Raw genomic sequence first — 24,955 nt, forward strand, 5'->3', positions numbered from 1 at the left:
AGGATTTAACCCAAATCCTGCTTGAAGGGGGGCAGAAATCCCTCCCAGTGCCACCAGTTTGCCCAGTTCCCCCCACATTGCCCTTTTCCCCTCTTTTTATCCCAATTCATTGTGATAAAATTTCATAATTTAATTTCATTTCTTGCATTTCATAACTTCCTCCGCTCTGAAAAGAGGCTTTTTCTCCCCAAAACAAAGCCAAGTGGGACCTTTCTCCCCCCACCCCCCCAAAAAAAAGCCACATCCAAGGGTTTATTTAAGCTAAAAAGGGGCTTTTTTAACACAAAAAGGGGCCTTTTTAGCAGCAGAAATTATGCCCCGCCCCCCCAGAGCTGGTACTCCAAGGCTGGAATATATGGGGCAGAACGTATAGAGCAGCAAGCGGGCTGTGGTATAGGGCACACCTATGGGGAGGAGACTGTGTGGGCTGCGATATAGGGCCTGGGTATAGTGCCCAGACCCTATAGCCCCATATAGGGACAAACCATGTATATACAGGGCCCAGAGCGCACAATCACATATAGGGACTGGGGCACAGACCCTGTACAGGTCCCTTATACCCCCTACAGACCTCACAGCCCAGTAGAAAGCCCAGAATATAGGGCTTAGACCATATAGGGACCAGGGCATATAGGTCTGTATAGACCCACATAGATCTGTATAGACCCCCTATAGGCTCGTACAGACCCCTATAAATCTGTATAGACCCCCATAGACCTGTATAGACCCATACAGACCCGAATAGACTCTTATAGGTTCATATAGACCCACACAGACCTGTACAGACCTACATAAATGTGTATAGACTCCTATAGGTTCGTATAGACCCCTATAGGTTCACATATGCCTACATAGACCTGTATAGACCCCCCATAGGTTCATACAGACCCAAATAAATCCATATAAACCTGTATAGACCCATATAAATGCGCACAGACCACTATAGGTCAGTTTATGGCCTGGAGCGCCCAGAGCCACGGGGCTGAACGCAGGGACGAGGCCCCGGAGCGCAATATAGGACCCGAGGGAGCCGGCAGCTGTGGGGCGGCGAAAGAAATCTGAATTTTGGGCTTCTTTTAGGATTTTTTTTTGGTTTTGGCTTTTATTCTGGAAAAGAATTCCTCCGCTCGCAGCCGATTTCCCTCCCCCCACCCCGGTGTCGCTGGGTGCTGAATCCTCGCTAAACCACACCAAAAAAACCCAACCGAAAACCACAAGAAAAAAAAAAAAACAAAGCCAGAACCACCCAAAAAATGATGGAAAAAGGGGAGGAAAAATAAAAATACAAGCAGAGGGATGGCGCCCGCTAACTCCAACTGGGATCGTAACCCGTCCAGTCCGAGGGGGGGGCGAGATAAACGCGTCGGCCCCGATAAATGAAGCTGACGATGCCGCGATAACCGGCGCGGGGGACGCCGGATTTGAGGTCGTCCATCAACCCCAGGGCTTTGGCAAAGGCTTTGAAGGAATCGCGGCCGCTGTATTGCAAACGGACGGTGCCCAGTTCCCGGCGCCGGTTGCCCTGGAGCTCCTCCACCTTCACCTCGGGAGCGGCGTAAACCTTGGGGAGAAAAGAACGTTCGTACTCCTCCTTTTTGAGGTAAGAAAGATCCAGTTGGGTAAAAGGCACGAAGCGGTCGTTGAGTTTGATAAATTTTAAATATTGATCGAAAAATTGGCCGTGGCTCACTCCTTTCCGACCAAACGTCATGGTCCGTGAGACTTCGGGGCGGACGCAGGAACGATCTCGGCGTTGTTCGGGTTGACGCATCCAATCATCCCAAAAAGCTCGCGGCCATTTGGGTTCAAGTTCATCCCAAAGTTCGGCTAAAAGCAACCAACCCAAACCGGGAAAAAAGTCAGTCCGGTAAAGCAAATCGGCTTGTCCGACGTCCACCATTTGTTCTTTCCCGTTGTCGTTCCAAGCAGAGATGCACCAGAGGCTGCGATCGGCCAAAAGGAGGGGAAACGCCGCTTGGAAATACTCGAAAAAATCGGGGGCGATTTCTAAATCGTCCTCCACCACGATGGCGGCGCGGTAACGGAAGGTACGAAAAACCTGACCTAACGCCCACCGGTAATGCCGAGCGATTTTATAATAACCTTGGAATTTACGGTGTTCTGCCGGCACTGGGATATCACTGAGATCGGGCTGACGGATGTGAGCCACGGCGTCGCCGTAGGATGCGATAACAGCAGCCGTTTCGGCGTGGCCGCAGTCCTGGCTGACAATGACGGGGAAACGTTGAGCCGACGGCCGGTAACGTAAGAGTTTATCCAAACACCGGCGGACGGTGCTGCGGTCGCAAGCCAGGACCAGCACCGGTAACACCGCGTCGGCGGCGTCGGTGAGCGGCGGTGGCGGCGGGGGGGAGAGTCTGGGGGGAATTTGTGAAGATTTGGGGGTGATGGGAACCCGCCGCCGCCCCCATAATTGGCTGTAGCGGTGGATTTGGCGCAGGAGTTCTTTTTGCCGTTCCAGTTCGGTTTCGGCGTCTTGAGCCAAACGAATGACTTCGGCCGTTAAGCGGGCGCCGTCGGCGGCGGGGGAAGGCGGGCGGCTCCAGAGGAAGAGGAGGAGGAGGCCGTGCCAGGCGATGAAAAGCGCCGCCCCCCACAACACCAAGCTGCTCTTCTTCAGCATCCTTCAGCGCTCACTCCCACCCCATCGACCTGGGGAGAAAGGGCGGGAAAAAACACCAGAAAAGAGGATTAAAAACACAAGGAAAGGGGTTAAAACCACAAGAAAGAGGGTTAAAAGCACCAGAAAAGGGGATAAAAACACCAGAAAAGGGGGGGGGGGAAGAAAGAGGGGAAAAAACACCAGGAAAGGGGGGTACAAAAAAAAAGAAAGGGGGGTAAAAACACCAGAAGGGGGTTGAAAACATCAGAAAAAGGTGTAAAAAAAAAAAAAAAAAGGGATTAAAACCACCAGAAAGAGGGGAAAAATCACCAGAAAGGGGGGGGGAAATCACCATGAAATGGGGGAAAAACACCAAAGAGAGGGGTAAAAACACCAGAAAGGGAGGAAAAACCACCAGAAAGGGGGGAAAAAAAAAAAGAAAGGGTGTTAGAAACACCAGAAAGGAGGTTTAAAACACCATAAAGAGGGTTAAAAACTCCAGAAAGGGGGGTAAAACCACCAGGAAAGGGGGTAAAAACACCCCAAAGAAGGGCAAAAACTCTAGAAAGGGGGGTAAAAACACCAAGAAGGAGGGTTAAAAAACCCCTTTTTACCCCCAAAGTGGGGCTGGATGGGGACAGAGACCCCCCAAGGGCGGTGTCCCCCAAAATATCCACTAAAACCCCCCCAAAACGTGCTACAACCTCCCGAAAAAGAGGAATTTCCTCCCACCCCCTTGGAGAGAGGAAGCGAAACCGCGCGGCCCCGGAGCCTCCCAGCAGAAACGTGGCACCGCGATAAAAAAAAAAACAACATTAAATAGGTTGAAAAAAAAGCAAATTATAAAGCCCAAATGTCAGGGCAGAGTCCGCTCCCGTTAAACGTTAACCCCGGCGAGGATTCGCCAGCACAAAGGTGGTGGTGGGGGGGCGGGTGCTGAGGCGGGGGCAGTTGAAAATGGGGGAGAAATCCAAAAATATATAAAATTTGAGCACTAAAATGTTCACAAAAACCACGTTTTCAGGGTGTTTTTACTCACCCGGAGCCTGGTCCCCACTCCTGCCGGCAAGATGTGAATGAGGGAAGGGGAGGGGGGGATAAAGGGAGGGGGGGAAGAGGGGAATTAAGAGGAAAAAAATAAGAAAAAAAAATAAGGAACAGGGAAAAAAAAGAGAATATAAAAGGTGGGGGGAAGCCATTTATTAACTTGGGCACACGTGAGCAGCTCAAGGGTTAACGCTGCCACGGGCCACGTTGGCGGGCGGAAAAAGGGAATTAAAAGAAAGAAAAACACCCAGAAAAGGGGTATTTAAAGGCAAAAAAAGGGGGGGGAAAGGGGTGTAGAGGGGGAGGAAGGGGGGGGGACCTGGTGGCACTGCAGTTCCCCTCCCCCGAGAGGGGAAGGGTGAGGGCAGAAAGTGCCGGTAACGGTGAAAGCTCCCCGTTCCCGGCCACGAAATGCTGGTCTGGTCCCGGAAAAGCAGCCAGAGAGAAGGAAAAAATAGGTGAAAAGGGAAATTTAAGGGATTTTGTGCTTTTTAGCAGGGGGAGGTGCTGGGGTTAAGCTGTACCTGGGGGGCTGGAAGCAGCTCAGCCTCACGGCAGCTCAAGTTTTGGCTTAGAATGAAGAGTTTTGGCTGAAAACGCGGGGGGTTTGGCCCCAAATGAGATGGTTTTGGCCCAAAACGTGATGGTTTTGGCCCAAAACGTGTGTTCAGCTGCGGCTTTCCCCGGCGGGGAGGCACAAGCAGGCGGCAAAGCGCTGAGTAAGCAAAGCTGGGGATTCTCCCTGCCCTCGACTTCACTCCGAGCGACCGCTAATTAAATCCAATTAAATCCCCAAGCGCCCCCAAACCCCCCCAGATCTGAGGGCGGGGGGAGAGGAGGTGACATCCCCCCCATTTTTTCCCCCCTCAGGGGTTTTTAGGGGTGAAACACCCCCAAATCCATGAATTCCTGAAGTTTGGGGGGATTTTAATCTCCTTTTCCCCACCCCAGAGGCCCCAAAACCACTAGATTCGTGGCAACCGCCCCCCGCCACTTTTGCGCCACCATCCTTAAATTATTCATTAAATATTCATTTTAAATTAATCCAGGTTCCTTTTTACACCTTGGGGAAAAGCGGCTCCAGCTTTGGTGACACCGAAACCACCCAGAAGGGACCGAGGAAGCGAGCGCTGCTTTCAGGGAACCCCCCACGCCGATTTTTCCAATTTTTCTATGATTTTTCTCCAATTTTTCCACCTTTTCGGCTTCATTTCAGGGGGAGCAACGCCAAAATAAACTGCAACGAGGTGGCTGGATGGAAACAAACCCTCATTTGGGCAAAATTAATCCCTTTTCTACGGGATTCGCCGCTGCACATCACCTCAATCTTCCTAAAAATCCAATATTTTTCCCCTTTTTTTTGCCTTTTCGTGAAGTTTTAATCCCCTTCCAGTGGGAATTAGGCGGCGAACAGGTGGGAAAAATGTTTCCCTTCACTCTCCAGGTTAAAATCCTCAGGATTTACCTTTTGCTGCTCGCTCCAGGGGGAGGGGGGTCGCTGGGGTTCCCCCCTCCCCCCCCCGTTTTCCAGAACCGCCGGGGAATCCCTGGGGAATCGGGGGTCGCTGCGTCTCTCCCCTCTCGGAGCTTCTTCAGGGCGTGGGTTGGGGGGGTCAGGGCATGGCGGGGGCTGCGTCTGTCTGTCTGTCCGTCGGTTCGGGGCTCAGCACCCCCCAGCCCCCAGCCATGGGTTGTTTTCTAGGGGGTGGTGTCTCCGGTGAGCTCTAAAAATGAGGGAGAAAAGGTTAAAATGCTCAAATCTCACTTCCCCCCCACAAGGATGGTGGGGGGGCAAAATCCCCAGGGAGAGGAATTCCTGCAGGGAATGGGGGGAGGGAGGCCTCCTCCCTGCCCCACAGGGACAGCAGATCATGTCCCCGCCCCCAACCCCTACAGGGGGTAGGGGACCCCCCCCAGCCCCACAGCAGCCTCCCCAGCCCTATAGCAGCCCACCAGATCCTCCTAACACCCCCATATGGGGGTCAGAGGAGCCCCCTCAGCCCCCCAGCAGCCCCCCATCCCCTCCTGACACCCCATAGGGCACAGGGGAGTCCCGCTAGACCCATGGCAGCCCCCCGACACCCCGCAGGGGTCTGAACCCCCCGTTCAAGCCCCACCCGACAACCCTATAGGGACCAGAGGAGCCCCCCCAGCCCCATAGCAGCCCCCTCCGTCTCCCCCGACACCCCTATAGGGGTCATAGACCCCCCCAGCCCCTCCTGGCACACCTATAGGGGTCAGAGGAGCCCCACAGCCCCATAGTAACCCCCTCGACACCCCTATAGGGATGAGAGCCACCCCCCCAGCCCCTCCTGACACCCCTATAGGGGTCAGAACCCCCGCCCAGCCCTCCAGCAGCCCCCCCAGCCCCCCTGATGCCCCTATAGGATTGAAGGGAGCCCTCCCAGCCCCATAGCAGCCCCCCGACACCCCTGCAGGGGTCAGAGCCCCTCCTCAGCCCCTCCTCGTACCCCCCCAGGGGCCACCGAAGGTCCCTCCTCCCCTACAGGGCACAGCTCTGGCCCCTCCGCCCCTAGAGGCGACAGCAGAGGTCCCACCCCAGCCATAAGGGACATGGAGAACCCCCACAGGCCGCATGTCCCCCCCGGTGGGGCACGATCCAGCCCCGCTCCCCGCCTCGGGCCCCCCCGCCCGGTACCAGCGGCGCCTCCCGACAGCGCCCGCCACTTCCGCCCCGCCGCACCGGAAGCGACGCCATGGCAACGGCGAGGCCCCGCCCACCAGCTCCACCCCTCCCCGGAACACCGCGCCCCCTCGAGGCCGGGCCACGCCCCCAGCCAATCACGCTCCCCTATACGGGAGACCACGCCCCCATCTCGCGGTCACGCCCCCACCTCTCGGCCACGCCCCCTCCGCGGCCGACCGCGCCCCCTGCCGGGCTTCCCTAATCGATTAATGGCGTCTTAATTAATCAATTCCTGGAGCGTTTCCCTAATCAATTACTCCCGGCTTAATTAACCAGTCCTGGGGGGGGTGGTGAGGGGTGTCTCCGTTAATTAACCCCTTCGCGCCGCAGGGCTGGGAGGGGAGAAATGACGTAGCGGAAGGGGCGGGCTTGGGGGGGGGCGCGCGCGCGCGCTCCGGGCAGCGCGGAGGAGGTTGGACGTGTCTGGTCCGGGAGGTGGGGGGCGAATGGGGGGGTCTGGGGGGAACGTGGGGCCATGGGGGGCATTGGAGCGATGGGGGAATGGGGGGTCTGGGGGGCAGTGGGGGGTGGTGGGTGGTCAAAAGGGGGGGCTGGGAGGCAATAAGGGGGGGAGCTGGGGGGGCCCTGAGGGGCTTGGGGGTGATGGGGGGCAATGGGGGATCGGGGGTCTGGGGGATTGAGGGGGCGATGGGGGGCAATAGGGGGACTGGGGGGGATGTGGGGCAAGGGGGGTGCATGGGGGTGATGGGGGGTCTCGGGGGGCAGTAAGGGGGACTGGGGGGCACTAGGGGGATCGGGGGGCTGGAGGGGACTTGGGGTGATAGGAGGGTCTGAGGGGGATTGAGGGGCAATAAGGGGTTATTGGGGGGGTGGGGGAGCAGTAAGGGGGGCTGGTGGGCAATGGGGGGATTGGGAGTGTAGGGGGGTATTGGGGGGCCGTGTGGGGGACTGGGGGGGCAATGGTAGGGGGGAGATTGGGGCTGTGGGGGGATAATGGGAACTGGAGGGCAGCGGGGGGTGCCAGCAAGGGGGAAAAAGAGGACCCCCCCATGACACCCCCCCCCCTTTTTTTTTGCCCCCTCCCCTTCCCCAGCCATGGAGCCGCCTCCCTCCTGTTTCCAGTCCAGCCTGGATTTCTGCCCTGAATGCGGCTCTGTCCTGCCCCCCCCGGGCCCCTCCAGCACCGTCCCCTGCCCCCGCTGCACCTTCGCCCTCCGCACCGTGGGTCAGTGGTGGCTGGGGAGGGGGGGGAGCACCTGGACACCTGGGTCCCCTGGGCACCCCCCCCCCCCGGCCCCCCTGACTTTGTTTTGTCATGTGTGTCCCCCCCCCCCCCAGATTTGGAGGGCAAAGCCGTGTGCAGCAGCATCCAGTTCAACCGGCTGGAGGCAGGGAGGGGGCACGATCCAGCGCCCCACATCGAGGGGCCCCTGGTGAGTGGGTGGGGGAGGGGGGGGAGGGGGGGGGAACCTTACTGGGAGGGGTAAAAGTTTACTGGGAGGGGGCTAAAACCCCAAATTCCAACTGGGAGGGGGAAAAACCTTACTAGGAAGGGGTAAAACCCCACTGGGAGGGGACCCCAGCGCCAAAACCCTACTGGAGGGGGATAAAACCTTACTGGGAGGGGATCCCCACCCCAAATTCCAACTTGGAGGGGGGTAAAACGTTAACTGGGAGGGGACCCTCACCCTAAAATCTCACTGTGGGGGGATAACACCCCACTGGGGTGGGGGTAAAGCCTTACTGGGAAGGGACCCCCCCCCACCCCAAAACCCCACTGGGGGCCAGGTAAAACCCCACTGGGACGGGTCTCCCCCTAAAATGGGGTCCCCAACCCCCCACCATATGAAGCATCAAACTCCTCGTGCCCAGAATATTTGGAGGTGTCCCACCCAGCAGGTCAGATTTACCCCCCCCCCCTTACTGAGCCGGGGGGATGTTGTTGCCCTTCCCCAGGGGCAGGGAATGGGGGGGGAGGGGAGGGACGTGTGTGTGACCCCCAGTAATATTTTTGGGGGGGGTCAGGTGGAGCGGCGCTGCCCCCGCTGCGGGCAGGAGGGGATGGCCTATCACACCCGCCAGATGCGCTCGGCCGACGAGGGCCAGACCGTCTTCTACACCTGCCCCCGCTGCCGGTGAGGGCTCCCCTCCCCGGCTTTACCCACCCCCCCTCAATTTTGCCCCCCCCACTTTTTCACACCCCCCCCAGCCATGGGGGGGCACCCTCCAATCACCCCGCCCCCCCCCATAACCACCCCCTTGTTTTCCCTGCAGGTTTCAGGAGAAGGAGGATTCATGATGGGGTATTTGCCCCACTTGTGGGGTATTTGCCCCCCCATATGGGTAATAAAAGCCCCCAGGTTTTTATTCAAGGCTGCGCTTGGGGGTGTCTCAGTTGTCCCCCCTCCCCAAACTGCCCCCTCAGCCCCTATTTACCCCCCAAAAACTGCTCCTGAGCCCCTCACTGCCCCCCCAGCCTATATCTGCCCCCCAAACTACGCTCTCAGCCCCTATTTCCCCCCCTCAATGGCCCCTTCAGGCCTTATCTTCCCCACCAAACTGTCCCTCCAGCCTGTTTGCCCCCCCAGCCCCTGTTTATCCCCCTAATCTGCCCCCCAGCCCCTATCTACCCCCCACAATTGCTCCCCCAGACCCTGAACTGTCCCCCCCCGCCACTATCTACCCTCCAAACTGCTCCTTCAGCCCCCATCTGCCCTCCACAATCGCCCCCCCCCAGCCTTTATCCACCCCCTCAGCCTGTCTCTGACTCCCACAACTGTCCCCCCCCCGGCCCCCATCTGCCCCCAAACTGCCTGCTCAGGCCCTATTTGCCCCCTAAACTGGCACCCCAGCCCCTGAATTGCCCCCTCCAGCCCCTCTGTGCTCCAAAACTGCCCCTATCTGCCCCCAAACTGATCTTTAGCCTCCGAATTGCCCTCTCCAGCCCCCATTTGCCCCCCACAGTCACCCCCCAGCCTTTGCCCCGCTGAGCTCCGCGCATGCGCGCTGCGCACCCACGCCGTACGGCGGAAGTGCGTCCGCGTCGGGGGAACGCTTTGTGCGGAGGACCGACCGGAAGTGCTCCCTCCGCTAACCGGAAGTGGAGGCGGGGGGACGGCGGTGGGCGCTGCACCGGGGCGGTGGCGGCGGCGAGAGCTGCCCGGCCCGGCCCGGCCCTTTCCGCCCCCCGCCCCCTTCTTCCCCGCAACGGGGCCTCGGCACCGACCGGGACCCCCCGCACCCGCCTCGGGGCAGCCCTCCGCCCGCGTGAAACCATGGCGGAGGCGGCGGACAGCGGCGGCTGCGGCACCGCCACCGTCACCGAGACCGGCGGCGCCGAACCGGTGAGGGCCTGGGGGGCCGCGGGTACTGGGGGCGGGGCTGTAGGTACCGGTGGGGCTGTGGGTACGGAGCGGGGGTGTTGGATACGGGGGCGGGGCCTGTGGGTGCTGGTGGCGGGGGGGTTGGATAGCGGGGGGGGCTGTGGGTGCCGGGGGCGGGGGGGTGCCCGGTGTGGGGACAGGGACAGTGACAGGGGACGTGACCGGGGGCTGGGGCGGGGGGGGCGGGACACGCGGTCGAAGATGGGGACAGTGTTGGGGACGGGGGAACGTGACCGAGGGTGTTGGGGACAGCGTTGGGGACAGGGATGGTGTCGGCGGACACGACCATGGCTGTTGAGGACAGGGATGGGGACAGCGGTGGTGCCAGGGGACACAACCAGGGCTGTCGTGGGGACAGTGTCAGGGACAGCGTTGGGGACACAAACGGTGTCAGGGCACACCAGCAGCACTGCTGGGGACAGGGACATTGTCAGGGGACAGGACCAGGGCTGTTGTCGTATAGTGTTGGGGACAGGAAAGGTGTCAGGGGATGTGACCAGGGCTGTTGTGGGACAGTGTTGGGGACACGACCAGGGCTGCTAGGGGACAGGGACAGTGTTGCAGGACAGGGACGGCACTGGGGACAGGGACAGTGTCAGGGGACGTGACCAGGGCTGGTGGGAGTAGGGACACAGTTGGGGACAAGGACGGTGTCACGGGACACAGTCAAGGCTGCTGGGGGACGGTGCTGGGGCCAAGGGCAGTGTTGGGGACGTTACCAGGGCTGCTGGGGGAGAGGGACAGCATCAGGGGACAGGGACTGTGTTAGGAACAGCATCAGTGTCGGGGGACACAGCCAGGGCTGTTGGGGGACAGCGCTGGGGACAGGGACAGTTGTCAGTGGATACAGCCAGAGCCCTTGCGGGTGGCGCTGGGGACACAGGTCAGGGGACACGACCCGGGCTGTTGCAGGACAGCGTCGGTGACAGTGTCAGAGCCCAGAGGGTGGGACAGGGGTGTCCCCGCCGTGTCCCCTCAGTGTCACCACTGCTCCCCCCCCCTCCAGGAGAACCGCAGCCTGACCCTGAAGCTGCGCAAGCGGAAGCCGGACAAGAAAGTGGAGTGGTCGAGTGACACCGTGGACAACGAGCACCTGGGCCGTCGCTCCTCCAAGTGTGAGTGGCCTTGGGGACACTCCTGTCCCCTCCCCGGGGCGCCCAGCTGTCACCCGTGTCCCCTGACGCCCCCTGTTTTTTTTTGCTGTTCCCCCCCAAAAGGCTGCTGTATCTACGAGAAGCCGCGGGCGTTCGGGGAGAGCTCGACGGAGAGCGAGGAGGAGGAGGAAGAGGAGGAGGAAGAGGGGGGAACGCGGGGAGGGGACGAAGGCTGCGGGCACCTCCACTGCGTGCGGGGACATAAAAGGGGACGGGGACGGCGGCGAGGGGGGGGGACAGCTGCGGGGGGGGCAACACCGGGGGGGCCCCAAGCGCTGCCCCCGGCCCCGATGGAGCACTGAGGAACCCCCTATGGAGGCTCTCGCTCCCCCCCCCCGCCAAATATTGACTCTGGGTTTGACCCTCCCCCCTCAAAATCACCCCCCCGCCCAAATCACCTTGGGGGTTGCCCACCCCAAATATTGATGCCTGAGCCCCCCCAATGGCCCTAAGCCCCCTAAAATCGCTGCCTGACCCCCCCAAAAATATCACTGCCTGACCCCCCAGAACCAAACCCTCCCAAAATATCACTGCCTGACCCCCCTCAAATCGGCACCCCTCCCCCCGCCAACCCCCATCATCTGTCCCCCCCAAGCCCCACACGCACCCCAGTGTTTTGGGGGGATCGTTTTGGGGGGTGTGTGTGTGTCCCAAATCATGCCCCCCGCCCCCTTCCATGGCACCTGTGGGCATTAAAGGTGGCACCGCTGTGATGGCTCAGTGGCACTTCATGGGGGGGTGACGGCGTTTATTGGGGGGGCACCAGCGAGGGGTGGTGACTTTTGGGGGGCTCTGTGTTCCCCCCCCCGGGTGACTCCTCTGGGGATGGGGGGCGCGGGGGGGCGGCGTCGGCTCGGAGCTGGGCCCCCAGGCTGTGGGGAGAGAAAAAAGAAGGGGGGTTGTCACCAAAGGGGGGGGGGACAAATGTCATGGGGGGGGTGGATGGAGGGACAGGACAAGAGCCACCAAACTGGGGGGGGGCACCCCTGGGGGACAGGACCCCCTGGGGACACACACACATGCCTTGGCGGGGGGGGGGGGGGGGGGAGAAATGTCACCAGACTGGGGTGTGTCCCCAAGGGAGGGACGAAGGTGCCACCAAAACAAGGTGTCATCACCCAAAAATGTCACCCAGCTGGATCGGGCCCCGCCCGGCACGTGAGCCTGGGTGTCCCCCCCAGCCCCCCACACCTCATTGAGGTCACCCGGGGTGTGGTGACATTTCCCCCCCCGGGGGGACACACACTCAGGCGTCCAGGCACGTGAGGGACAGGACACGGGGTCACAGCCGGATGCCTGGGTCCCCTTGGCACCCCCTGATACCCCCCCCGCAACGCCCCCAAACAACTGACCCCCCCAATCGATGCCTGAGCCCCCCCCAATAGCCCTAAGCCCCCCAAAATCACTGCCTGACACCCCCCCGCAGCTCCCGAGGACCCCAGCAAAAATGTCACTGCCTGACCCCCCCCCCCCCCCGGACGCTTGGGTGCTCCCCCAGCACCCTTGGGATGGACACCCACAGCACCCCAAGTGCCCCCGGAAGCCTGGGTCCCCCCCAGACACCTGGGTCCCCCAAGACCCTCAGTCATCCCCCCACAAATGCCTGGATCCCCCCGGCCCCCCCCCGGACACCTGGCTCCCCCAAGTCCCCCCAGTTCCCTCCAAGCACCACCTGGATGCATGGGTCCCTCAAGTGCCCCCTGAACACCCGGGTCCCCCCCAGATGCCTGGGTGTCCCCCCCATCCCTCCAAGTGGCCCCTGGACACCGGAGTCCCCCAGGTCGCCCCAAACACCTGGGTTCCCCACGTCCCCCCAGCTCCCCCCAATGCCTGGGTGTCACTGTCCCCCCGCACGCCTGGGGGTCCTCCTGTCCCTCCAACTCCCCCTGGACACCTGAGTCCCCCCCCGGACACCTGGGTCCCCCAAGTCCCCTCAGCCCCCCGGCTGCCTGGGTCCCCAAGTCTCCCCAGGTCCCCTGAGCCCCCCTTGATGCCCAGGTCCCCCAGATCCCTCCCAGCCCCCCCCGGCTGCCTGTGTCCGCCCCTGTTCCCTTTACCTGCGGCGCTGCGTCCGGCGGGGGGGCGGGGGGTCCCCCCGCAGCAGGCGCTGGGCGATGCGACTCTCCACGGCCAAGGCCACAGGGGTACGGAGGCGGCGGGGGGTGCAGGGCTGGCGACAGCGGGGGCAGGAGAAAGCAGCAGGGGGGGTTCCGGGGGGGTCCTCGGCACAGGCAGGGGGCAGGCAGCGGCGGCAGCAGCTGTGGTTGCAGGCCAAGAGGACAGGGTCCCGCAGTGCTTGCCCGCAGGCCGGGCAGGATGTTTCTCGCACCAAACGGGCCAGCGAGCCCCGTTCCGGTGGCCCCGAGGGGGCCATGGCGTGTGGGAGGCGTGTGGGAGGCGTGTGGAGGCATGTAGGAGGCGTGTGGCAGGCGTGTGCGAGGCAGGGAGGAGGGTGAGGGCGGGGACGGGGAGGGAACGTGGGGAGGGACACGGAGTGACGGCGGGACACACAGAGGGACATAAAGGGACAGGGAGGGACATGGGGACACAGAGGGACACACAGAAGGACGTAAAGGGACATGGGGGGACATGGAGGGACACACAGAGGGACATAAAGGGACATGGGTGGACACGGAGGGACACAGGGACATAAAGGGACATGGGGACACAGAGGGACACACAGAAGGACGTAAAGGGACATGGGGGGACATGGGGGGACACGGAGGGACACAGGGACATAAAGGGACATGGGGGGACATGGGGACACGGAGGGACACACAGAGGGACATAAAGGGACATGGGTGGACGGAAGGACACACAGAGGGACATAAAGGGACAGGGAGGGACATGGGGACACAGAACGCACAGAAGGACGTAAAGGGACATGGGGGGACACGGAGGGACACAGGGACATAAAGGGACACGTGCGGACATGGGGACATGTGTGGACACACAGAGGGACATAAAGGGACATGGGTGGACATGACGATGTGCAGAAGGACACAGATGGACATGGGGACATGCAGAGGGACATGGACTGACACAGGGGTGACAGGGAGGGACAGACGTGGGGATATGTGGGGGCACACAGAGGGACGTGGACGTGTGGACATGCAGGACACAGACGGACACGCAGGGGCCTGGACCCAGGACACACACAGGGCCAGGGACACGCGGGGGGGGACAGAGGGACACGCGGGGGGGACAGCCCTGCCACACACCTGCACCCGCTGCCGCAGAGCTGGAACTGGCCGGTGCCGGGAGCCCAACCCCGGTGGTGCCGGCGAGCCAGAGCCCGGTGGTGCTGGATGTCCAAGAGCCAAACCCCAGCGATGCCGGACGCCGGAGAGCCAAATCCCGGTGGTGCCGGATGTCAGAGAGCCAAACCCTGGCGGTGCCAGATCACTGGATCCCGGAGGTGCAGAGGCTGGAGAGCCAAACCTCATCAGTGCCAGACACCGGAGAGCCAAACCCTGTCTACGCCGGATCACCGGATCCCGGTGGTGCCAGATGTCAGAGAGCCAGACCTCAGTAGTGCCAGATTCCCGGATCCCAGTTGTGCCAGATGTCGGAGAGTCAAAGCTTGACAGCGCCGGATCACCAGACCCCAGTGGTGCTAGATGTCGGAGAGCCAAACCCCGGCAGTGCCGGATCCCCGGATCCCTGTGGTGTCAGACGTCAGAGCACCAAACCCCGGTGGTGCTGGATCACCGGATCCCGGTGCTGCTGGCTGTCACTGAGCCAAACCCCCGCTGGCGCCGCTCTTTCCGCCCCCCTCACTCCCAATCCGTAGGCGAGCGGATAACCAGAGGCGCTGCATTTTTCCTGCCAGCGCGGATACCGGGATAAAAGAGCGGCCAAATCTTTTCGGTAAAAGTGTCGGTGAAAGTGTAAATGTGGGAGCGATCGGTGACGTTGTAAAAAGCCACTTTTCCAGCTTCGTAGTCCACAAAAACCCCGACCCGTTTGGGTTTGACCCGCACCGTCAGCGGGGTGAAGGGGATGGTGGTGGCCGCGTATTTATCGCCGTTCCAAAGCCGTACTCGCCAATATCCCGTCTCCGGTAACGGCGTTAATTCCCCTTTTCGACTCACCGAATCTTTACAAACACCGAGAGCCCAGTGGGTTTTATCGCCCACTTCCACCTCCCAGTAATGGCGACCGGAGGTAAAACCCTGCGCCGCTAAAACGCAGGGGTAGATGGTGAAACGCCGCGGGGTGTCGGGTAAATCCCGAGGGCGAACTTCCACGAAACGCACGCTTTTCCGATCTTCCGATAAAACCAGGTTGGGATGAGCCGTGTCGGGATCCAGCGTCACCTCGCCTGGGCGGCGACACCAAAAAAATGGGGGGAGCTTAGGGGGTGGGGGCAAATTTAGGGGCTGGGGGGATCCCAGTGTGAAGTTTGGGGGTTTTTTCCTTACCGATGAGGCGCCGGGTGATCTTCCGGAGGGTGAAATATTGCCGGGGAAAACTGCAGAAGTTTTTCTCCAGTTCGATGGGGACGGAAACTGGTTCTTCCACCAGAGCCGCCGCCGCCTCACACCTACCAGGGAAAGTGGGTCACGTCGGCCCGCGCAACAACCCCTCCCCCCCCAAAAAATCCCTCTTTTCCGCCCCAAAAATGGAGCACAGAGAGCAGGATGGGATCATCTGTGCAGTTCTTACCTGGCCAGGGTGTCCCTGATGTTCTGAAATGGGGAGAAAAGCAGGAAAAAAAAGGAGGAAAATGGGAAAAAAAAGGGGGGTTAGGTGCGGTAGATCCCCCCCAAGTCGATCTCTGGGGTGGGATCAGTCCCAGCCATGGGGATCCCAGCCCCAACCGCCATTACCAGCACCATCCCTGGAGTGGATCCTGTCCCCAGATCAATTCTGCTCCCCGGGTCCATCCTGTCCGCAAACCAATCCCATTCCTGGGGATCCTGTCCACAAAACCAGCCCTGTCCCCAGGGATCCCGTCCCCAGACGCACTCCCACTCCTGGGAGTGATCCCATCCCCAAAACCAATCCCGTTCCCGGGAACGATCCCTTCTCCAAACCCCATCCCATCCTGTGACCCCATCCCCAATCCCAGTCCCACCCCAGGGATCCCAGTCCCATCCCCGTGATCCCATCCCCAATCCCAGTCCCATCCCAGGGATCCCATCCCCGCCACCGATCCCATCTCCGCTGCTGGTCCCCTTGTCCCCCATCCCGTCTCACCTTGAGCATCTCGGCACCTGACTGCAGACACTTCTCCTCCAGCTCGGCTACGAGGGTGGCCAGCCCCCGCCGCTGCTCCCCGAGCTGATCCAGGTTGGCCTGGAGCCGCTGCAGGATCTCCCGCTCTTCCTCCTCCAGCCGCCGCAGCAGCAGTCGCTCCTCTTCCTCCAGCAGCTGGTGAAGCTCCTCGAACTCCCGGGTGATGCATTCCCGCCGCAGAGCCACCTTCCTCTGCCATCATGGGATGGGAAAAAGGTACCGGTGAGCGCTGGGAGTTATTGGGACCTCCCCGGCGTCCTTCCCCCGGCACCGTAAACCTGCCTTCAGCTCACTTGGTTTCTTCTCCTCCCGTGCTCGGCAGGCGGAGACGGCCTCCAGCTTCCGCTCCAGCGGCTCCAGGCAGCGCTGCAGCTTCTCCTGCCGGGGGAAAGAGAGGAGAGGGGTGATGGGATGGGACAGTGCATCCCGAATCCTTCCTCCATCCCTGAATCCTCCCTCTATCCCCAAATTCCCCCTTCCATCCCCGAATCCTTCCTCCACCCCCAAATCCCCCCTTCCATCCCTGAATCCTTCCCTTGTCCCCGAATGCCTCCCTCCATCCCCAAATCCCCGCCTCCGCAAGGGGCTGGAGACAGAGAACAGGGAAGAGCCCCAGCAAAATCCCCTCCCTGGATGGTCTTGGGGAAGAATTTGTGGCTGAAAACAGTGATTTGGATGAGCTGCTGCCCAAACCCCGCCGCACGTGGCCTCAGGGAGAGGGGCTGGGGCTAAAAATGGAGACAGGGAGATGATATTGCCCAAATTCCCTCCACAAATCGTCTCAGGGAGAGGGTTTGGGGCTAAATCCCATCATCAGGGGCTGGAAATGGGGCTGAGCCGTGGCCAAATCCCCCCCGCAAAAATGGTCTTGGGGAAGAATTTGGGGGTGAAAATGGAGATTTGAATGAGCTGCTGCCCAACCTCCCCCAAAAAAGAGCCCTGGGGACAAATTTGGGGTCAAACCCAAGACTCAGGGACACTCTCCCCACATTTTCCCCCTTATGAAGCTTTCAGTCTCTCCCCCCCCGACCTTATACTCCAGGGCGGCCTCCTCGAGGGGCACGAGGCGATGGGTGCGATGAGCGTGGGAGATCTCGCAGAGGAGGCAGACAGGGGCTTGGTCGTCGCAACAGAACCGTGCCAGGGCTTGGCCGTGAGCCGGGCAGCGACTTTCCTGGCCCATTTTCCTCTTGAGGCCACGGCGAAGTTGCCGGGCGGCTTCCACCATGTTGCCCAGTTGGCGGTTGGGGCGCAGGGAGCGGTGACGGGAGGTTTTGCGGCAAACGGGGCAAGGGAAATCGCGAGCCAGGTCGGCCCACCAACGGGTGATGCAGCGGCGGCAGAAATTGTGCCCGCATTCGATGATGACGGGGTCCTGAAGGTATTCCAGGCAGACCGAGCAGCTGGCTTCCACGTGCAGCGTCTCCAGGGGGTCGGCCCCCGCCATGGCGGCCCCCAAAAAATTCCTTGCGGGGGGAGGGGGGAAGGGAGACGAGGGGGTGGAGGGAGGGAGGGGGTTGGAAGGGGTTTTGGGAGGAAAAGAGCTTAAATCGGTCAAGGTGATAACATGGTTTTAGTGGGATGCGATGTTCAGGTGGCGGAGTGAGTTCAAAGAGGTTTTGGGGAGAAAACAGCTCAATTCAGTCAAGCTGATGATGTGTTTTTTTGTAGGAAGCGATGCTCAAGTGGTGGTGTGGGTTTGAATAGGTTTTGGGGAGAAAACACCTCAATTCTGTCAAGGTGATGATGTCATCTTGGTGGGAAGCGATGCTGAGGTGATGGCATAGGCTTGAAGATGTTTTGGGGAGAAAACAGCTCAATTCTGTTCAGGTGATGATGTCATCTTGGTGGGAAGCGATGTCAAGGCAGCAGCATGATTCCTAAAAGATTGTGGGGAGAAAACACCTCAATTTCATCGAGGCGATGATGTCATTTTGGTAAGAAGCAACGCCGAGGGGCCGACAATGTTCCCCGAGTTCTTTTTGAGGTGAAAACAGCTGAATTCCGTTAAAACGATGACAGTGGGAGGCACTGCCACGGCAATGGGTCCACTTTGGGGGCTGTTTTTTGCCCCTGTAGGTGAATCCCCCTCCCGGGGAGGTCCATACTGGGGCCCCTGTAGAGAAACCAGCACAGCAAGAGGGCCCCACAGAGTGCCCCTATGGAAAGGGAGCCCTAAAGGAGATGCTCTTTAGGGAGGGGGCTACGCCCAGGTCCCCTGTAGGGGAGGCCCTACAGAAAGGGGCCCCTATGGAAGGGGCCCTACAGGGGACGCCCTGTCGGGGGGAGGCTGTTCCGGGTCGCTACAGGGGTCTCTACAGGGCAGGGCCTACAGAACCGGTCCCTATAGGGTGGGTCTCTATGGAAGGGGCCCTATAGGGGAGGCTCTGTCGGGGGGGGGCCATTCCGGGGCGCTACAGGGCTCCCTATAGAGGCCGGGGGGGCTCCCCATAGCGGGGTCCCTACAGAAAGGGCTCTGTAGGGGTCACCCCATAGAGAGGTCCCGGCCACCGCCGCCCGTACTCACCGCCGCTCCAGCGCCGGAAGTTACGCCTTCTCTCGCCGCCGGAAGTGACGACACCCAGCCGCGCGCTGAGGGTGCCCCTCCCCTTCGCCCCTATTTGGCAGAGCCGGGGGGGACTGGGCGGGTCCGCCCCGCCCCTCCAGGAGGGTCCAACCAAGGGGGAGCCTCGTCCCCGCCCACCCCGCGCGGGAAGGGGCGTGGCCAGTGGGGGGCGCGATGGCGGCGCCGGTGCGGGACCGCGAGGCGCTGCAGAGGCTCAGCTTCCTCTTCCAAGTACGGGGGGACCGGGGGGTCCCGGGGAAGCTACGGAGGGTCTGGGGGGGTTGTGGAGGGGTAGGAAGGATTATGGGGGGTTTGGGGGTGATACGGGGGGGCTATAGGGCTCGAGGGTGGACCCTGGGAGGGGCCATGGCGGTCCTTGGGGTCCGGGAGGGGGCTATAGGAGTCCTGGGGGGGGGGCAGGGGGAATTATGAGATGGCTGGAGGTTCCCTGGAGGGGCTGTAGGGGTCCTTAGGGGGCCAGCAGGGGGCTGTAGAGGTCCTGTGGAGGGGTTATGCGGAGAGCAGCCTATGGGGCGGTCTGAGGGTGTCAATGGGTATGCAGAAGGACTATGGGGGAGGCCGATGGGGTGAGCGGGGGGGCTTTGGGTGTCTGGGGAGGGTCCTGAGGGGACTTAGCGGGACTATGGGGGGCTCAGAGCAGACTCTATGGGGCGGGGGGTGGCCCTGGGGGCGGTTAGGGGGGTCAGGGGGGACAGGGGAGGGGTCTGTAGGGCTGGGGAGGGGCTATGGAGCAGCAGAGGTGGGGGCTGCAGCTGTGCCCCCCCCACCAGGCCGCACACTGGGTGCTCCCCCACAGCCCCGCTCTCGCCCGTTTCTACTGCAGCACCCAGCGAGGGGCTGCCCGCCGCCTCGTCCTGCGCATGTAAGCTATGGGGGTGGGGGGGACAGGGGACACTGCGGGGGCCACCCTTTGTGCGGGTGGGGGTCCTGGCACCCCCCCCGTGCGTGTGTCATCCCCCACAGGGCCCCCTCGGTGAAACGCACTATCTGCCGCCGCTGCTGCTCCCTGCTGCTGCCCGGTGCTGGGGGCTGCCTGCGTCTGCGCGGTAGGTGTCATCCTCTCAGGGGCACTGGGGACAGTTAGAGGTGTCCCTGGGGGAGGGGAAGGGAAGTGGTAGGGAGGGGCTGAGCCAGACACCTGGGTCCCTCCTATAGGGAAGGGGCAGCCCCGCATGGTGCTGCGGTGCCTGAACTGTGGCCGCCGGCGCCGGTTCCTCTGCCAGCAGGAGCTCCACCCCCTCGGGCAGGCCACGCCCACCGGTCAGTGAAGGGACGGGGCTTGGGGAGAGGGGGTGGGGCCCGGGAGGGGGGAGGAGTCTGGGGAGGGGGCTATGTGTGGGGGGCGGGGCCTGGGAGACGGGGCGGGGCAGCCCTGTTGGGACCCACCCAGGGAGTGGGGCTGTGGGTGGGGGGCGGAGTCAATCGGGGGGTCCAAATAAGGGCGGAGGTGGGTGGGGTTAAGGAAGGGGGCAGTGTTGTCATTCCCCAGGCCCCGCCTCCTAGCACAGCCCAGCATAAACCCTGGCCAGCAACAGAGCGGCGACGCGACCTCCGATTGTCCCTGCAGCAACCACCGCTAGCCAATCGGGAAACACCGCCTGCAGAAATAAACCTCCCTTTATTCCATATATGGTATTAGCGTGGCAGTGTGGGGCCATGCCTTCATTGCCTCCACCCCCTGTAAGGGGCAGGGCTAACACTCATCCTCTCCCAGCAGAGCGAAGGGATTGGGGGCGGTGCTGGCGGGGAGTGTGGCCTCCCCAGGCTCCACCTCCTCCTCGCTGTCACCCTCCTCCTCCTCCTCCTCCTCCGAGGTCGACCCCTCCCCGGGGGCGGCGGAGCCCCGGATGCCTGGGTCCCCCTGCTCCTGCAGTGCCGCCAGCGCCGCCGTCTCAGGGTGCTGCTCCCACAGATCTGGGGGGGACAACACGGTGAGGGGACCCAGGCATCCGGGAAACCACCCCTAACCCTGAGTCCAGGCCCCTGATTGGCCCCAGGAAGGGCAGGGGGGGTGGGGGGAGGGGAAAGGAGGTGTGAGGAAGGGCAGGGAGGGGACACGGCTCACCCTTCTGGGCAAAGTATCCGGGGGGGCGGAGACAGAGGCGGAGCCTCCCATCAGCCGCCAGTCGCAGGATGCTGTTGGCCGCCCGGTAGACATCATTCCGAGCCGCCTTCGCTGTCTTGTACCCTCGTTTCTCTGCCCACGCTGAGAAAAAAACAGAAAAAAATCATTAATAATGAAAAAACCTACCTCATTTTGAGAGAAGTCTCCCTGAAAGCAACCCACCTTCGCAGATGTCCCAGGCGGTCCAGCCAGCGGTGGAGGCAGGGGGCCGGAGCTGGAGGAGGGTGGGGAGAGGGAGGCGGGTGGCCAGGAAGCCCACGGCTGAGTAGGGCTCCTGCAGCTGCGAGATGGGGTAGACGCCTGCTAGCACCTGGGTGGGAACAAGGGTGGGGTCAGCAGGGCGGGTGGGGTCAGCAGGGCGGGTGGGGTCAGCAGGGCGGGTGGGGTCAGCAGGGCGGGACCCACCTGGAGAGCTGGGGGGGCATGGGAGGGGAAGACGAGGCCAGGACAGTCGCAGAGGCGGACGCGGGGGGTGAGGAAATGGGTCTGGAAGTAGCGGGTGCGGCCGGGGGTACGGGAGACGCTGACGGCGCTGCGGCCCACCAGAGCGTTCAGCACCGAGGACTTGCCAGCATTCGGGAGGCCTGTGGGGAAAGAGGAGGGTCAAGCCACGCCCCCTCCACGGAGCCACGCCCCCAGGCCACACCCCTAAGGTAACCCCCTCCCCTCCATCGACAGGCATTTCCGGGGAGGGCACAGGACAGCCCCATAAGCCCTGCTCCCCCACGGGCCCCACCCCTAACAGGCTCTGCCCATAAGCTCCACCCCTTCCCATGTGGCCACACCCTCTTCCCAACCCACCCCCAAATAGTCCAACCTCCAGGTAAAGCCCCGCCCCCTTCCCATTAAGCCCCGCCCCTCACCAACACAGCCCAGGGTGAGGATGCCATGCCGGTAGCGCTCCCACTGCCGGGGGGTGGCCCCTGCGCCATCCCCGTCTTCATCCCTGCCACCATCATCACCCTCCTCCTCATGCTCTTCCTCCTCCTCCTCCCCGCGCGCTGCCGCCTCCTCCGCCCGCTCCAGCCGTGCTCGCCAGCTGCTCAGATCCACTGCAAGCCAGGGAGAGTGATGGGGGGGACACCCAGGGGAGACCCCCCAGCACCCCGGAGACACAGGTTCCCTCCCGTCAAGCACCCAGGGGACACAGGGACCCACGCCCACTATCCCCCAGGGGATACTCACAGCACCAAGGGGACACAGGGACACCCCCTGAGTGCCCAGGGGACCCCTTTTCCCCCCTGCAGCGGACACTGCCCAGGACCCAGGGGACACAGGGACACACACCATCCCTCCTGCACCCAAGGGACACAGAGACCACCCTCCCCCAAACACCCAGGAACTCCCCCCTGTACCCAGGGGACACACACCCTCTCCCCAGCACCCAGGGGACGCAGGGACCACCGGGGCCAGAGAACCCACCCCCAGGACCCACAGGGATCCCCTCCAGACAACGCCCCCCGACAAAGCCAAGCAAGGTCCACCCTCCACAGGGAATAGATGGGAGACTCCACCCCATACCTACACAACCTCCAGCATCCACGGGTGTCCCACTCACCTTCTCCCCCCACGATGCTCTCGCAGGCCTCCAGCAGCTGCCAGGGTCCCACAGCCCGGCTCCATCCACCCCCCCGCCTTTGCCGCCGCTGCAGCCCTAGGGGGCAGAAAAAAGGCAGAGGAGGGGGGGAGTGTGTCAGGACACCTGGGTAGCCCCCACCCACATCACCCCCCTGCCTTGGGTACCTACCAGGCACGGGGCTGCGGCGCGGGGCAGAGGTGAAGGGGACGACACGGGCGTTGGGGAAGCGGCGGCGCAGGAGGTGGCTCCAGGCAGTGGCTACGGCAGGGGAGGTGAGGTCCACTTTGTTGAGGATGAGGATCAGGCCCTTCCCCAGCTCCCGTGTCACGTGGGCAGCCAGTGCTGGTGGCACATTCAGCACCTTGGGAAAGAGACAAAGGAAGGGGTCAAAGGAAGGACCCATGTGCCCCAGTCGCATGGGTCCCCCCCGCCATGGACGCCTGGGTCCCCTGGTACTCACGGGGTGCCGGGCGTCAGTGATGAGGAGGATGATGTCGGACATCTCCAGCACCCGCCACAGCTGCCGCCATGTCTGGGAGGGAAAGGGGAGACACACTGTGACCCCTTTGTTCCTAAACCCCCCCCAGTGTCCCCCGCCGTGTCCCCTCTCACCTCCAGGTTGTGCTCGAAGGGGGCCACGGCCCCTCCACCATCGTCCTCACTCTCCCCGGGGCGCTGCCCATCCTGCAGGGCTCGAAGGAAGGTGCTGAACGCCGCCTCCTCCCGCACCCGCAGTTCCTCCGGGCTCATGGCAAAGCTCCAGGGTGGCCGGCGTGGGAAGTCCAGCCCTAGCACCCATCAACCCGGGTCCCACCAGCCCCAGGACCCTCCTTTGGAGGCGATTTGCCCACCCCTCCCCAGGCCACTTACCCCCTCCCAGGGACCATCCCCCCATCCCCAGGGCCACTTAACCCCTCCAGGGGCCATCTACTCCTCCCTGGGGGCCACTTACACCTGCCAGGGGCCATCTACGCCTCCCTGGGACTACTTAACTCACCCAAGGAAGACCATCCACCCCTCCTGTGGGCTGCTCAACCCTCCCCGGAGGCTACTTACTCCCCACCCGGGACCACTTGGCCCTCCCTGAAGACACTTACACCCCCAAGGGACCATTTCCATCACGCCAGAACCATCTACCCCTCCCCGGGGGTCACTTAACCCCCCTCAGGGACCATCGACTCCTCCCCAGGGGCTGCTTACTCCCCCCACTGGGCCACTTACGCCCCCAAAGGGACCATTTCCATCACCCCAGGACCATCTACTGGGGCTCTTAACTCCCTAGGGCCTGTACCCCCCTCACGGAGCCACTTCACCACCCCGGCCCCCCCCAGTTATTTATTTCCCTCCCTCGGGCGCATTAACCCGCCTCCGCTGCGGCACCCGTCCCTCACCGGGGCCGTAGAGGGTGTCCGGGTCCAGCTCCAGGGCGGACTCGGGCAGCAGCTCCAGCACTTCCTCCTGTGCCCGCCGCCGGCGTCGCGCCAAGGCCTCGGCCCGCGGCCCCCCCAGCTGCAGCCGGAACCTCCCGGGATCGTGGCGGCGGGGTGGGGGAACCCCTTCACTCGTTTCCCCGGGGGCCGCATCGCTGCTGCCCCGCTCCCGGCTGCCGCTGCGGCTGCCTGGGCCCGAGTCCGGTGCTGTCGGGGCATCTACGGGGAGAGAAGGAGGGGTCAGGGCGCAGCCCGGCAACCCCCGATGGGGGCTGGGGGGGGCGCGGCCCGGCCCCGCTCACCGCCCCGTTTCCGTTCGCGCCGGTCGCGGAGCTGCTGCTTCTTCCGCTTGGCGCTGAACGGCCGCTTGCGGGGCATGACGGGAGGTCACGTGGCGGGGCGGGGCGGGCCGCGGCCAATCGGAATCAAGGAGAGGTGGGCAGGCGGGAAAGGGGAGGAGTCAATAGGGGGAGGATCGCCTCAGAGAGGGGGCGGGATGGAGAGGCGGGAGAGCCAATGGGAGGGAACGTCGCCTGAGGGGGAAGGGCGAAGCAGCGCAAGCCAATGGGAGAGCGAGTTGCCTCAGAGCGGGGGCAGGGCGAAGGCGCGACAGCCAATAGAAGATCACCTCAGGGAACATGGCGGGGCGAACCCACGGGAGCCAATGGGACGAGGGATCACCCCAGAGGGGGCGGGGCGAACCGGCCACAGCCAATAGAAGAAAAGATGGCCTCAAAGCATGCCCCCCCCGGGGGAGCCAATGGGAGGAAGAAACACCTCAGGAGGGGGCGGGACCAACCCACCCGACGCGAGGACGGCGTCAGGGGGCGGGATTCGAGTGCCAGCGAACCAATGGGAAGCGGTGGAGGACCGGAAGCGGGAGACACGCCGCTCTAGGCCCCATCTCCGTGGCCGCGCAGGCGCAGTGGGCGGCGCCCGGCCATGCCGAAGGGAGCGCGCTCGGCGGCGGCCAAGCAGGAGGAATGGCGGGGGGAGAGCGAGGGGCCGGGTGAGGCCCGGACGCCGGGGTCCCCTGGGGAGGGAGGGGGGAGGGGGCCCTGCATTCCTTTGCGGCGAGGGGGGCGGTCCCGGACATCTGAGTCCCTCAGGGCAGCTTG

General features: G+C 62.7%; 6 protein-coding genes across 17 annotated transcripts; 3 read left to right on the plus strand and 3 right to left on the minus strand.

The window, feature by feature from the left end:
* Positions 1-556: 556 nt before the first annotated feature.
* MGAT1 (alpha-1,3-mannosyl-glycoprotein 2-beta-N-acetylglucosaminyltransferase) lies at positions 557-6,409 on the minus strand. Of its 7 annotated transcripts, XR_010068949.1 has the most exons (4): positions 6,330-6,409; positions 5,136-5,394; positions 718-2,673; positions 557-656 (listed from the first exon to the last, which is right to left on the minus strand). XR_010068949.1 is itself a non-coding variant. In XM_063318732.1 (3 exons), the coding sequence occupies exon 3, from the start codon at positions 2,642-2,644 to the stop codon at positions 1,307-1,309; it is 1,338 nt and encodes a 445-aa protein (XP_063174802.1). In that variant the 5' UTR covers positions 2,645-2,673; positions 5,136-5,394; positions 6,229-6,353; the 3' UTR covers positions 1,162-1,306. The 7 variants fall into 7 exon arrangements, 6 of the variants coding, with proteins under 6 accessions (XP_063174802.1, XP_063174801.1, XP_063174805.1 ...); XM_063318732.1 differs by lacking the exon at positions 557-656 and having other exon boundaries at positions 1,162-2,673; positions 6,229-6,353; XM_063318731.1 differs by lacking the exons at positions 557-656; positions 6,330-6,409 and adding an exon at positions 6,142-6,278 and having other exon boundaries at positions 1,162-2,673.
* A 163-nt stretch (positions 6,410-6,572) lies between these two features.
* POLR1H (RNA polymerase I subunit H) lies at positions 6,573-8,879 on the plus strand. 4 transcript variants are annotated; one of them, XM_063318853.1, is made up of 5 exons: positions 6,573-6,667; positions 7,432-7,563; positions 7,677-7,771; positions 8,364-8,473; positions 8,613-8,879. In XM_063318853.1, exons 2-5 carry the CDS (start codon positions 7,434-7,436, stop codon positions 8,635-8,637), a joined length of 360 nt encoding a protein of 119 aa, XP_063174923.1. In that variant the 5' UTR covers positions 6,573-6,667; positions 7,432-7,433; the 3' UTR covers positions 8,638-8,879. The 4 variants fall into 4 exon arrangements, with proteins under 4 accessions (XP_063174923.1, XP_063174920.1, XP_063174922.1 ...); XM_063318850.1 differs by lacking the exon at positions 6,573-6,667 and adding an exon at positions 6,729-6,812 and having other exon boundaries at positions 8,613-8,877; XM_063318852.1 differs by lacking the exon at positions 6,573-6,667 and adding an exon at positions 6,755-6,803.
* Positions 8,880-9,308: 429 nt separating this feature from the next.
* Positions 9,309-11,212, plus strand: PPP1R11 (protein phosphatase 1 regulatory inhibitor subunit 11). Its single transcript, XM_063318816.1, has 3 exons — positions 9,309-9,682; positions 10,728-10,836; positions 10,939-11,212. Exons 1-3 carry the CDS (start codon positions 9,338-9,340, stop codon positions 11,175-11,177), a joined length of 693 nt encoding a protein of 230 aa, XP_063174886.1. The 5' UTR covers positions 9,309-9,337; the 3' UTR covers positions 11,178-11,212.
* Positions 11,213-11,611: 399 nt separating this feature from the next.
* Positions 11,612-18,695, minus strand: LOC134507819 (E3 ubiquitin-protein ligase TRIM39-like). Its single transcript, XM_063318725.1, has 8 exons — positions 18,644-18,695; positions 17,147-17,996; positions 16,399-16,494; positions 16,078-16,308; positions 15,544-15,566; positions 15,300-15,421; positions 12,933-15,199; positions 11,612-11,747 (listed from the first exon to the last, which is right to left on the minus strand). The coding sequence occupies exons 2-7, from the start codon at positions 17,561-17,563 to the stop codon at positions 14,652-14,654; spliced, it is 1,437 nt and encodes a 478-aa protein (XP_063174795.1). The 5' UTR covers positions 17,564-17,996; positions 18,644-18,695; the 3' UTR covers positions 11,612-11,747; positions 12,933-14,651.
* Positions 18,696-18,763: 68 nt separating this feature from the next.
* RPP21 (ribonuclease P/MRP subunit p21) lies at positions 18,764-20,331 on the plus strand. 3 transcript variants are annotated; one of them, XM_063318845.1, is made up of 5 exons: positions 18,764-18,913; positions 19,474-19,565; positions 19,667-19,749; positions 19,859-19,963; positions 20,177-20,331. In XM_063318845.1, the coding sequence occupies exons 1-5, from the start codon at positions 18,857-18,859 to the stop codon at positions 20,281-20,283; spliced, it is 444 nt and encodes a 147-aa protein (XP_063174915.1). In that variant the 5' UTR covers positions 18,764-18,856; the 3' UTR covers positions 20,284-20,331. The 3 variants fall into 3 exon arrangements, with proteins under 3 accessions (XP_063174915.1, XP_063174917.1, XP_063174916.1); XM_063318847.1 differs by having other exon boundaries at positions 20,193-20,331; XM_063318846.1 differs by having other exon boundaries at positions 20,207-20,331.
* Positions 20,332-20,377: 46 nt separating this feature from the next.
* On the minus strand, positions 20,378-24,285 carry GNL1 (G protein nucleolar 1 (putative)). Its single transcript, XM_063318685.1, has 11 exons — positions 24,140-24,285; positions 23,799-24,056; positions 23,020-23,195; positions 22,868-22,939; positions 22,576-22,768; positions 22,387-22,482; positions 21,692-21,880; positions 21,234-21,412; positions 20,991-21,138; positions 20,769-20,909; positions 20,378-20,617 (listed from the first exon to the last, which is right to left on the minus strand). Exons 1-11 carry the CDS (start codon positions 24,213-24,215, stop codon positions 20,397-20,399), a joined length of 1,749 nt encoding a protein of 582 aa, XP_063174755.1. The 5' UTR covers positions 24,216-24,285; the 3' UTR covers positions 20,378-20,396.
* Positions 24,286-24,955: the final 670 nt, after the last annotated feature.

This window comes from Chroicocephalus ridibundus, chromosome 28 (genome assembly GCF_963924245.1).
Source record: "Chroicocephalus ridibundus chromosome 28, bChrRid1.1, whole genome shotgun sequence".
NCBI lineage: Eukaryota > Metazoa > Chordata > Aves > Charadriiformes > Laridae > Chroicocephalus > Chroicocephalus ridibundus.

What these genes read in the sequence shown, in the direction of transcription:
- LOC134507819 (XM_063318725.1), bottom strand. Translation starts at nt 17,563, where the DNA reads ATGGCGGGGGCCGACCCCCTGGAGACGCTGCACGTGGAAGCCAGCTGC. An exon ending in AGAAACCAAGTGAGCTGAAG is followed by an intron (nt 16,309 to 16,398) that starts GCAGGTTTACGG and finishes CCATGATGGCAG; the next exon opens with AGGAAGGTGGCTCTGCGGCG. An exon ending in ATCAGGGACACCCTGGCCAG is followed by an intron (nt 15,422 to 15,543) that starts GTAAGAACTGCA and finishes TTTCCCTGGTAG; the next exon opens with GTGTGAGGCGGCGGCGGCTC.
- MGAT1 (XM_063318732.1), bottom strand. Translation starts at nt 2,644, where the DNA reads ATGCTGAAGAAGAGCAGCTTGGTGTTGTGGGGGGCGGCGCTTTTCATC.
- POLR1H (XM_063318853.1), top strand. Translation starts at nt 7,434, where the DNA reads ATGGAGCCGCCTCCCTCCTGTTTCCAGTCCAGCCTGGATTTCTGCCCT. An exon ending in CTTCGCCCTCCGCACCGTGG is followed by an intron (nt 7,564 to 7,676) that starts GTCAGTGGTGGC and finishes CCCCCCCCCCAG; the next exon opens with ATTTGGAGGGCAAAGCCGTG. An exon ending in CCCACATCGAGGGGCCCCTG is followed by an intron (nt 7,772 to 8,363) that starts GTGAGTGGGTGG and finishes GGGGGGGGTCAG; the next exon opens with GTGGAGCGGCGCTGCCCCCG.
- GNL1 (XM_063318685.1), bottom strand. Translation starts at nt 24,215, where the DNA reads ATGCCCCGCAAGCGGCCGTTCAGCGCCAAGCGGAAGAAGCAGCAGCTC. An exon ending in GCGCCGCAGCCCCGTGCCTG is followed by an intron (nt 22,483 to 22,575) that starts GTAGGTACCCAA and finishes TCTGCCCCCTAG; the next exon opens with GGCTGCAGCGGCGGCAAAGG. An exon ending in ATGCCCCCCCAGCTCTCCAG is followed by an intron (nt 21,139 to 21,233) that starts GTGGGTCCCGCC and finishes GTTCCCACCCAG; the next exon opens with GTGCTAGCAGGCGTCTACCC.
- PPP1R11 (XM_063318816.1), top strand. Translation starts at nt 9,338, where the DNA reads ATGCGCGCTGCGCACCCACGCCGTACGGCGGAAGTGCGTCCGCGTCGG. An exon ending in AGACCGGCGGCGCCGAACCG is followed by an intron (nt 9,683 to 10,727) that starts GTGAGGGCCTGG and finishes CCCCCCCTCCAG; the next exon opens with GAGAACCGCAGCCTGACCCT. An exon ending in GGGCCGTCGCTCCTCCAAGT is followed by an intron (nt 10,837 to 10,938) that starts GTGAGTGGCCTT and finishes CCCCCCCAAAAG; the next exon opens with GCTGCTGTATCTACGAGAAG.
- RPP21 (XM_063318845.1), top strand. Translation starts at nt 18,857, where the DNA reads ATGGCGGCGCCGGTGCGGGACCGCGAGGCGCTGCAGAGGCTCAGCTTC. An exon ending in CGCCGCCTCGTCCTGCGCAT is followed by an intron (nt 19,566 to 19,666) that starts GTAAGCTATGGG and finishes CATCCCCCACAG; the next exon opens with GGCCCCCTCGGTGAAACGCA. An exon ending in CGGGCAGGCCACGCCCACCG is followed by an intron (nt 19,964 to 20,176) that starts GTCAGTGAAGGG and finishes GGAAGGGGGCAG; the next exon opens with TGTTGTCATTCCCCAGGCCC.